The sequence below is a fragment of the Molothrus ater genome, chromosome 6 (genome assembly GCF_012460135.2).
Source record: "Molothrus ater isolate BHLD 08-10-18 breed brown headed cowbird chromosome 6, BPBGC_Mater_1.1, whole genome shotgun sequence".
Taxonomy (NCBI): domain Eukaryota; kingdom Metazoa; phylum Chordata; class Aves; order Passeriformes; family Icteridae; genus Molothrus; species Molothrus ater.
This window is the reverse complement of record NC_050483.2, coordinates 47,092,152-47,102,399: the sequence shown is the minus strand read 5'-3', so window position 1 is coordinate 47,102,399 and position 10,248 is coordinate 47,092,152. Positions and strand designations below refer to the sequence as shown.

General features: G+C 40.6%; 1 protein-coding gene across 1 annotated transcript; it reads right to left on the bottom strand.

Moving 5' to 3' along the window:
• On the bottom strand, positions 1-4,090 carry LYSET (lysosomal enzyme trafficking factor). The gene is made up of 2 exons (XM_036383598.2): positions 3,976-4,090; positions 1-2,105 (listed from the first exon to the last, which is right to left on the bottom strand). Exon 2 carries the CDS (start codon positions 2,087-2,089, stop codon positions 1,694-1,696), a length of 396 nt encoding a protein of 131 aa, XP_036239491.1. The 5' UTR covers positions 2,090-2,105; positions 3,976-4,090; the 3' UTR covers positions 1-1,693.
• Positions 4,091-10,248: the final 6,158 nt, after the last annotated feature.

Sequence of the window (10,248 nt, the reverse complement as noted above, 5' to 3'; positions counted from 1 at the left end):
TTGTGTTTATAAACATTGAAAAGTTTTTATTTTATAGATAAATAGCATGGTGATTTTAAAAGTTGAGAAACAACACAACTTAAAAGCTCTGACTCCCCAAGATACTAACTACTCATCAGAGTTTATAATTTACTCTTACTCCAGCACACTAAGATGGCAGCTTCTTCCTTTTCATATTGCACTTAGAACTCAAACCCTTCTTGCAAGGGCTACATTGTTTTCAGGTCCTAGCACCAATGCTGACGATTGAAACCAGTGTCTCAAAGTATTTCCAAGTGCAAACAGAAAGTTTAAGGTATTGGAACTGCCATGCTTAAACACAGCAACAGTGAAAACAGTGTTCTCTTTCCAAAGCAAGAGAAAGACAACTCTCCAGGATTCCCTTAAAGCAGTGAGAAACAGATTAGCATTTGAGATGATTAGATATGGACAATCACATACAGTTGAAATTATAGTTAAGGAGTTTAGCTCATAATTCTTTTGAGCCTACTGCTTCTGAGAAGTGTATTTTGCACTGTTTTCATATTTTTACTTCCATCATGGCTGGGACAAAAATTTAGCTCTCAGAAGAAACAAAAATGGACAGAAAGAACAGATTCAGTCTTATTCAAAATATGCTATTCCAAAATAGCACTGAAAAATAGAGGTTGAAACTATGGCAAAGAAATCTCAATGGAATTTCAGTATGACTGAAGAAATTTACATTCATTACAAGAATGAGAAGGTACCTTACTTCTTTGAATTTCTGGAAGAAACATGATTATCTGTCTTACAATCTGGTAGTAGCATCTCCCAAACAGTTAACTTTCCCAAATTCAAAGTTTTTCCTAATACATCAGTTCTCTTGGAGCACAGTTTCCCATGATGTCTGGAGTGAAACTGGAATGGTCATAAATTTCAGTAATTTGTAATTTTATCAAGCAAGATGATAGGAGAAGGAAACACAAAAGAATTTTTGTGCAGACTACAAGCCAATGCCAGCATAGACTGCTTTGATGTTGTAGGAGCAGTTTAAAACATCAATCTCCAGGCCTATGCCACTCCTCACTGCCTGCCTACTACAGTGTGGGACTGTTGTGACTGAAAAGAAGTAGCCTACCACAGAAAAAAAAGTACTTTTTCCCTTTAAAGGTTTGCACAAACTTTATTCTTTGCTTCCTGTTTTTGTATCTAAACTTATTTTTTAAAAATTCATTTAAAACAGCACTGATGTAGATAATAAAAAAAAAAGAAAAAGCAAAGAATTGCGTTAAGTGCAGCTTTTATAATCACGTTCCTAATTTCTTTTTTCCTTTTACATTTACCACAAAAGAAGTATCTTTTCATTGATTTCACTCCAAGGGAAAACATAGGAAATCACTTTTTTGCACAGAGGAGTAAAGTTGTGGACCAGAAACTTGCTTCCCCACAGGACATTTCAGATGGAGAGTTGCAATTTTGCATCATTAAGGCAAAATGAGGAATACTTCCATCACATGACACACAGGTCTCTCCCACTCTGGCCACTGGATAGATCCACAATTAAAAACCTTTGCAATTACTTGTTTGCTTTAAATAGAAAACAGTCATTCTCTTCATTGCTTATCAGTTTGAAAGAAAAGGCCCCTTCCGGCCTTCACTCAGAACTTCAGTCTTGTGATTAGATCAAGCAAATGCAATTGCTTCAAACCAGCAACAGAAAGTAGCAGTTGAGCTAAGTGTCAATTAGTTGTAATCTACTGATCTGATTAGAGGCCTTCACAAATGTTTGGTGACGATTGCAAATAACAGCCAAGCAGATAGGAATGATGCAATACCCAACAGTTTTGGGGTCAGCTCTCGTACAGGAATAGAGGAACAAGAACATCTGTAAGTACGGTATTAAAAATATTATCGTCCACAGCCAGAAGGGCAGGGATAGCAGTCGTACTTTTAAGGAGTGTGTCCATGTGGTTCCTTCCTGTGGTTCCTTGGGGTGTTGCTGAATGTGCTCCAGTGCCAGTTTGTTGTAAGTCTCATTGATTTCAAAGACATAATAAAAAGCTGCAGCACTTGCTAACAAGTACAGCCCCACGCCAATCCAGCCCATCCTCTGGCGGAAGTTCATCATTCTCCATGCTCTGCACCTGAAACAAAAGGTGACAGAAACGTTCAGTACAGCTTGGAAAGAGAGGCAACAGATGAACCTTGGTTTTCATAAGTTAACTTTCTGTAACTTTTCATTGCACATTAGTTAAAACACACACATCAATTTCTGAAGACCTGAGTTTTCTCTACATCATAGAAAATCATTATTCTGCCAGCAACAGGTTAATGGCAACAACATAAGAAGCTCCACTGATTGCTCTGGGTGGTTTAGGGCTTGCTGGCTATCAGGATATACCTGGCTTAAGCCAGGTACTTAGGGAATAAAAGAAATGCCATCAATTGGGTAAGTTACCTACCCCATCTGCCCTCAATGTCTCTAGACACAGAGATAATGTAAGATTTTCTATAAATAAGTAAAGTTTGGAAAGTTCTTTGATGCCTGCAAGACAGCCAGTAATGGTACCATCACTGCTTGTCTGTGGTGCAGCAACATCCACTTGCATTAAGCTCTAGCTGAGTGCCCATTTATGAACCACAGAAAGGGATGTTTTCAATTTGAACATGAGGTTCAAGGCTTAGGCTGCACTAAAGGGATGTACCTGCACAAATTATTGGAGCCTCACAGCCACTACTGGGCTCAATTTGAGCTACTTCAAATCTCCAGCTGGCCAGATGGGTCTAGGGGACTGGAAACACTCTTCAAAGCAGTCACTAACACTTCAGCTGGAGTGTACCTCCACACAAATGAAGTCTTCACCTCTTCCCCTCCAAACAGCCCTTGCACAGGGCAGGGAGAACCACTGCTTCTCTGCACTTGATTAGGGTTCTCAAAAAAACCCGCTTTTTTGGCCCTCTGGGCTTTTTACCTTTCAGACCTTTTCCTACAGAGGGGTAAAATCCATCTATGTAGTGCTGTTTTAAGAAAATATATCAGGCCTTTAAAATACCATGCAGAAATGCTTATTGAAAAATGCATTATGCATAGAAAACAGTAACAATTCATGGAAGCATTACAGAATTTACCATAAATGATACAAAATCATGACACCATTCTAAATCACCCTTTCTGAGCCAGACCAATCTGCCAGTTTTGTTGGCAATCCTGATTTTACATAACTGAGGGATATTCTCAATCCTGACATGACAGAATGATCAAGACAGCCCTAGAGAAATTGTTCTGGCCCTCAGACTCCTGCATTCATGGTGGCTAAAAGAATCAAACATTCAGGGACATAAATACCTGAGAAGGAACAGTAAATACCTGAAAGAGAACAGTAAACACTTGAGAAGGCTATTGTACACTTAAGTAATGTCAACTTCTCGTTCAGCTGATCCTTGTATATAACTCAGCTGCACATTTCCCTTTATTACCCCGAGTCAATACATTTAGTAGGACAACTGAAAAATTGTTGAAAGGAACTGTTCATCTAGAAGGTAAAAAAACTTGAACGCCAGGTCTGCGTTTACCCGCTAAAGAAGCCGCTGGCTGTTTTTCCCAGCAGTTCGGCATATCCGAGCTGGCTCATGAGTTGTCGCCTTCGAGGAAAATAAACCGTCACAAGGTATGTACATACTGAAAACATAAACACTATCAGAACAGCAGCAGATTTAAGAAGGTAAATATCAGCGCGTTTTGATCCTGCCCTTGAGGAGTAGCCAGAAGAGGAACCTTAGCTCCTGGTTATATCAAAAGAGGCTGAGCTAACAGAGTCTTGTCATTGTTATTCTCTGTTTTCAGACCCAGCTTCAACTTGCAGCTTTTGGGCACACCCGCGATGGTTCTCGGACCCCTTCAGCCCTCAGGTGCTCTCCTCCGGCGACCCCCGCGCACACCGCCCGCCGGACCCGCGCTCCGGGCGAGACGCGCTTCGCCGCCACGGGTCCTTCTGGGCGCCGGCAGCTCCTTACCTTCCTCCGGCCGAGAAGGAGGGAGCGGGAGGGCGGCGGCGGGCGGCCCGCTCCCCTCAGCCCGCGCCGCGGCGCCGGGAGGCGGCGAGTCCCGCGGGCCCGCCCCGCTGCCCGCCCGCCGCCATGGCCGCCCGCCGGCACCGGCACTTCCGGCTCGGGCCGACGGCTGCCGGGGCGCGCGGCCGCATCCGGGGCGGGCGCCTTGGCCGGCGGCCATCTTGGCTCGGGCGCGCGCCCCTCAGCGGCCGAAGTGGCCTCGCCCAAAATGGCGGCGTCGCCCTGAGGCGGCGCTCGGCTCCTCGTGGGGGGCAGATCCAAAGTGTTTTTCCCTCGTGAGCCCGCCGAGGGAAGTAACAACAACGATTACTAAGGAAGTTACAACAGAGACTGAAACAGTCCAGCAAGTGGCAAACGAGTAGTCGATTCCCAGTATATGCTTATACATAAACATGACGTAGTGGCTTATTTCTATTAAATTGAATTATCAGGAGATATTATATGTTTATTATCCCATAGCAACGGGGGTTGGGGATCAGGTGATCTTTAAGGTCCATATGTCTCTATGATCTAGTGGAGAAAAGCTTTTAATGACGCTAAAAGATGGTTTAAATTAACAGCAGAATTACACGCTCAGGTGTGTGCTATGGAATGAGGGCGATGATTTTGGGAGAGTTTGTGAGAACCTGTTCGCCTGAATTCAGGAACTGGGACGTGAGCTCCGTGCCAGTTAACACTGAAATTGCATCGCCTTACGTAGAAGTGAAACCTGTTACTAAATTGTATCCTCAAGTCATGAGAAAACTACCGTTTCTTATTGTGAAAGCAGCAGTGGCCACAATTCACTCTCATCAGTTCTCGTTAAGTTGAAGGAGGCTAAAAAAGGATTTGAAAAGAAATACCCAATAAGAAACAAAAGTCGCTAAAGCAATGACTTTTTTTGTTTATGTCTAAATACATAGGATCTTCTGCCACTTTTCCTGGGGACTTAGCAGGTGCATGTGACACAGTATGTAAGAGCTGCTGCTAAATCAAATCTGTGATGCCTTATCCTGCAACGTTTGGTGTTTCAATGAAAAGCGTTAGAAGCTGGTGTTTTGGATTATAGTCAGGACAGCTGATGAAGAAATGCACGGAGCTGCAGATATCAGTAGAGAAAAGGGGCACTTGAGAGCCCACAAGAGTCAGAAATACAAATCTCATCATACAGCAACTTCAAATTAAGTCATACTGTTTTGGGTTTTGGTTTTTGGGGTTTTTGTTGTTGTTTTGGGGGTTTTTTTTTGTTTGTTTGTTTTGTTTTTGTTTGGTTTTGTGGGTTTTTTTGTTTTGGTGTTTTTGTTTGGTTGGGGGTTTTTTGTTTTGTTTGTTTGTTTGGGGGGTTTTGTTGTTGGTTTTTTAAAAATTATTATTATTGCTTTAATGCTCATTGAAGGCCCAAAAGTGACACAAGATGGCGCCCAGAACCACAGGCAGAACAACCTGAGCAACACCCTGGCTCCAAGGTCAGATATTTTACACTTTACTTCAGTTGAATGAAGATTTCATTATCTTTCCTGAAGTTTAAATATACATAAACCTAAATAAACCACTAAATTAGTGTAGTTCTGAGGACAGATGTAGATATGAATAGCTACATACAGGTTATTACTCCTGGAACACTTCTCTCAACCAAATGCCATTCTTTCCATTCTTACAGGTGGTGAGGTTCCAGTTGATCTAAAAGTGAAAAAAGCTCCTGTATGGCTAACAGACCTTCCACTCAAGCATGGCTATATTGCATTTTCTTATATTGAGGTTAGAGGTAATGATGAACCAGTTTATTTAAAAAAACCCACCTAGATGTCAAAGAGAAGGCTTCCAGTGCAAATTAGTATGTGACTGTGTGAATGTATGGCTTGGCAGTGGATACATGTGCTAAGTGTAAAGCCTGCATTTGCACTTGAGATTCCTAAGAAAAATCAGTGAAATGTGGACCTTATTCCTATTTAAGAAGCCTGTCTTTTCATGGAATGGTTGGAGTTGGAAAGAGGATGGTTTAGGATTTAACCTGCTTGTTAACCAAGTAGGTTAAAAGACTCAACCAAGGGTCCTCTGTGATAAACATAGAGCCTGAGATTGTGGCTATAAAGAGAAGGATCTAAAAAATTTGAAGAGTTATAACAATCACAAGCTGCCTTTGAAGGCTAAGGCATAACACCAGACAGAGTGATTTGTAGTATTTTTGGGCTAGATCTCAATCTATATAAATTCAGTGTTGTGCTTAATCTCTGCCATAGTAGTGGAAGGGACAGAGCAAATAACTGAGGGTTTGTTGGCTGGTTAGTTTTAGCAGCAGCCTCTAAGGGGGGAGGAAACAATACCAAAATTAGTAGAACAAGAAGCAACTGTTCTCAGCTTTAGACAAATTCCAGTCACAAGTGCTGGTAATAATAAGGGGAAAGAACTCATAACTCTGCATATTGAAATGAGAACATACACCTGGTGGGACTCAAAAGGGTAATATTCAGCTTGGGAAACCAGAGAAGATAGAAGTCTGCTGAATCCAAAGGAAATAATATTTCATGAACAGAATCAAAGAATTAATCATGGGATTTTGTAGCATTAAAAAATAAGTGTTTGACCTAGTTTTGACACACAATGTATTTTTATAGAAATATTTGGTTTGTTTTGAAGGTAAACCAGAGAAGCAATGGAGCAGCAAGAGCTGGCTGCTCCATAGAGGGCAGGAGCCAAGTAGAATAACACAGGTGATGGGCCAGAGCCTTGTAGGACACTGATTTGTGATTCATCTAGAACATCACATTCCTGCATCTTTCCTTCTTAATCCTAACTCTAAACCACTCTTTTGGGTAGAGAACTAGCATCCTTACAGACTGCATATATGTTTGGATTCCGAGGAAAAACACTCATGTGAATTTTTATCAGTGAGGGCATGAATGCCCAAGCCCAGTCCCACAGAGCCTGAGCAAGGCAAGCAGGGAACACTGGATTCAGACAGGAGTACAGAGCATCAGGCAAGTAACAAGGTAGGTGCAAGGTCAAGCTGGGAAGGCAGCCCACAGGCTAGGGTCAGATGCAGTGAGAACGAGGGTCAGACATCACCTAGAAATTGCCATGAAGGTCCATACTGATAAGAAAAGACTGAGGTCAAGCTAGGAAGTCAGTCTGTGACTCCAGACCCAGCTAAACATGGCTTGACACAGCCATGGCTGAGCTGGGGACAGGTACTGATACAGGTCAGGCATGAAAGCACAGGGCTTGGCTAAACTGGGGCTCCTGAGCCCATGGCAGGGGTCAGGTGAGGATTGTTGGGGCCATTAAGGCCTGTTAGGATGCTCAGGATCCTGACAAACTACACAGGATAAATGGGGGTTGACAAGAGGGATCAGAAGAGTTAGTTGTAATCTTTAAGTCAAACAAAGTTTTCATAACTCAGTATTAATAGAAATCAGCCTTTCCTAGGCTTAGATTTTGGCCAAAATAGAAAAGCAAAGGTAGAATACCTGAGATGATTACAAAACCAATATTAGCGTCCAAATGGAAGACAGAAGCTGAAGGACAGAATGCATCTCACATCCTTTTGGGTGGATCTTATGTTTATATTAGCAGAGTTGTAGTAGGTTCTCACTGACAAGTAATCAAGAAGTGAGAATCTAATAAGAGAGGCATTTCTGTCAAGATGGCATTTGCCTTCGACTTTGTAGGACACTGATTTGTGATTCATCTAGAACATCACATTCCTGCATCTTTTCCTTCTTAATCCTAACTCTAAACCACACTTTTGGGTAGAGAACTAGGTCCTTACAGACTGCATATATGTTTGGATTCCAAGGAAAAGCTCTCATGTGAATTTTTATCAGTGAGTGCATGAATGCCCGGTGTTTCTGTAGCTTGTAGCAGCTTTATTTATTAGATGTAGTTACAGTGAATTTTGTAGTATCCTGTTGTGGTGCAATAAATTGTTTTGATCAGTTTCTTATAATGTAGTGCGAGTCAAGAACATTTGTTTGCTTCAATTCATATTTTATTTATGAATCTTTTTTTATGAATCTTTCATTTGTGTTTTAGAACTTTTGTTTTTTTTCTGAAAATAAGGCTATAATCTTCTGAGTCTTTTTTTTTTTTTCTTGGGTGGTTGTTTTATCTGTACTGCTGTCTTTCTTTGAATTTTTTTGTTGGTGACACCTGTTTTCTTATAGAGTGTGGCACATTCATTTGGGAACATGCAAGAAACTTTTCGATAGGATTGAATTTTTATATTTTATTTTTTCTCATTTTAAATTGAAATAGTGTATTTGCTTGGTTTGGCTAAATTGACCACATGAAAAAGAGCTATTCAGTGAGGCGAATGGTTATCTTTATCACTTTTGACTTACTTTGTATACTTTGAATTTTTGGGACCTTAAATTACCTTAATCTAAATTCTCAGTTCCTGAAATTCTGCTCCTACTGTTTGTTTTTTGGCAGCAGCCACATCTGAGTTAAGCTTCAGGCAATCGTGTTATCCAGCTTCTTTGAATGCCATCCATACTTTGTTCCTAGTTGTAGAAATATTTATCCTGTTTCCAACAAACTTTTTGATATTTACAAATGGAATAGCTATCTCATTCTCTCAAACATCCACAGTAAATATCTGCCAAAAGAAGAATTACACACTATAACCCTTTGCCAGTGTGCCTATAAAGAACTGAGTCTTTTATGAAGAAGGGCCTTGGTATTTTAGATGAACTCTTCACTGCCCTAGTGCTCCTCTTCATTACTTACCTCTGAATGTACCTCTCATGTCTGCATTGTTCATTATTTACCTCTGAATAATACCTTGCTCATTGTTTACCCGCATGGCTGCATTGTCCGTGCTAAAAGAATTCCGGCCGGAAAGAGATAAAATCTTTGCTTTTACCTTCTCCTTTGCAGCCAATTACAAAGTGCCTTCAAAGTTGAGCAAGAACTGACAAAACATACTGAAAGGATATGGGCAGAGGTGTCTGGTAACTGCCTATTCCTCTCTGTGGCATTTATTCAAACAGAGGACAAACACAATTTTTGCAGAAGCAATGCAAATATTGATCTCACAGCTCTAGTGATATGACCCAGCATTGTACTGGCCTAGGAGGAAAGAGAACTTGCAGAATTTTTGTCAAACCAGTTTACAGTTATAAACTGCATTTGAAAAAAACCATTATTCATTACAATTTATTGTTTTTGATGAAATCCCCACAAATAATATAAAAACCACCCAAGTCCACTTCCAAAGCCACCATTAAACTCCTGAGAATTCTGCTTTTCCATGTTTTCAGCTAAAGTCATCTCATACTACCAGAAAGGAACAGTTATTAAATTTCCATGCTGAGTTGGCTGCTGTCAACATATTTGGTCATATAAACAAGTTAACTGAAAAATGACCCATGTTAAGAAGAAATACAGAATCCTTCTGTCCATATAGATAGGCCAAGAGAAACATCTGACCATCTCAGAGAGTGACTGCTCCATCCTCACAAGAGGAGTGATCTTTTTTTAAATTTCCACTAATTATCTCTCCTTCAGTGGTGCTTTTGTGAAGCAAGTCAGTAATACCATAGAATTATTGTAGAGATTTAGTTATTGCCTCTTCTGAGATTCCCAGTTTCCAGGGTGTACCTATCTTGCTCTAGACTGTAAACTGTATGCAGCAAGGAATATGTATATTTAGATTTTCCAGAAACATAACTTTCTTTCACTAAACAAATAGTGAAAGAATTCAGTTCAGATCAGGCCTTTTCCCAAGGTCAAAGATACCAACTTTTTTGCATAGACCAGGATGGAGGTTTGGAGAAGGTAGACAGCATAGTGTTTAAGATTTGTAGAATCTAATATTTCAAAAACAAAAACAAAGGCCAAAACAACAACAACAAACCAAACCAAAACAAACAAAAAACCAAAGAAGCTTCAAAACCCCAACAAAACCAAACCAACCAAACAAAAAGAACTGTATGTGTGTGTCTTTTAGGAACCTCTTCCCTCTGTCCTGTTAGAGCTTAGGAATTACCCATAGTTACTAACATTAAAATGTACTGCAAGAGGCATATATGTAAGATATCCACCCATATAATATGAGGCTTGAGAGGTTCTTAGTGCCAGAAATGTCTGCATAGATTATAAAAAAATAGAACTTGTCTGAGGCAATGGGAAATTGCTGTCAGAGGCAGGCTGGATGACAGAAATACCTGATGGTTTATCCAAGCTCCAGACCTGCTGAGCACCTTGTTTCTCATGGAAGTGCTCGATATCAGCTCA

Excerpts from the sequence above, each read along its gene's own strand:
- LYSET (XM_036383598.2), bottom strand. The coding sequence starts at position 2,089 with ATGATGAACTTCCGCCAGAGGATGGGCTGGATTGGCGTGGGGCTGTAC.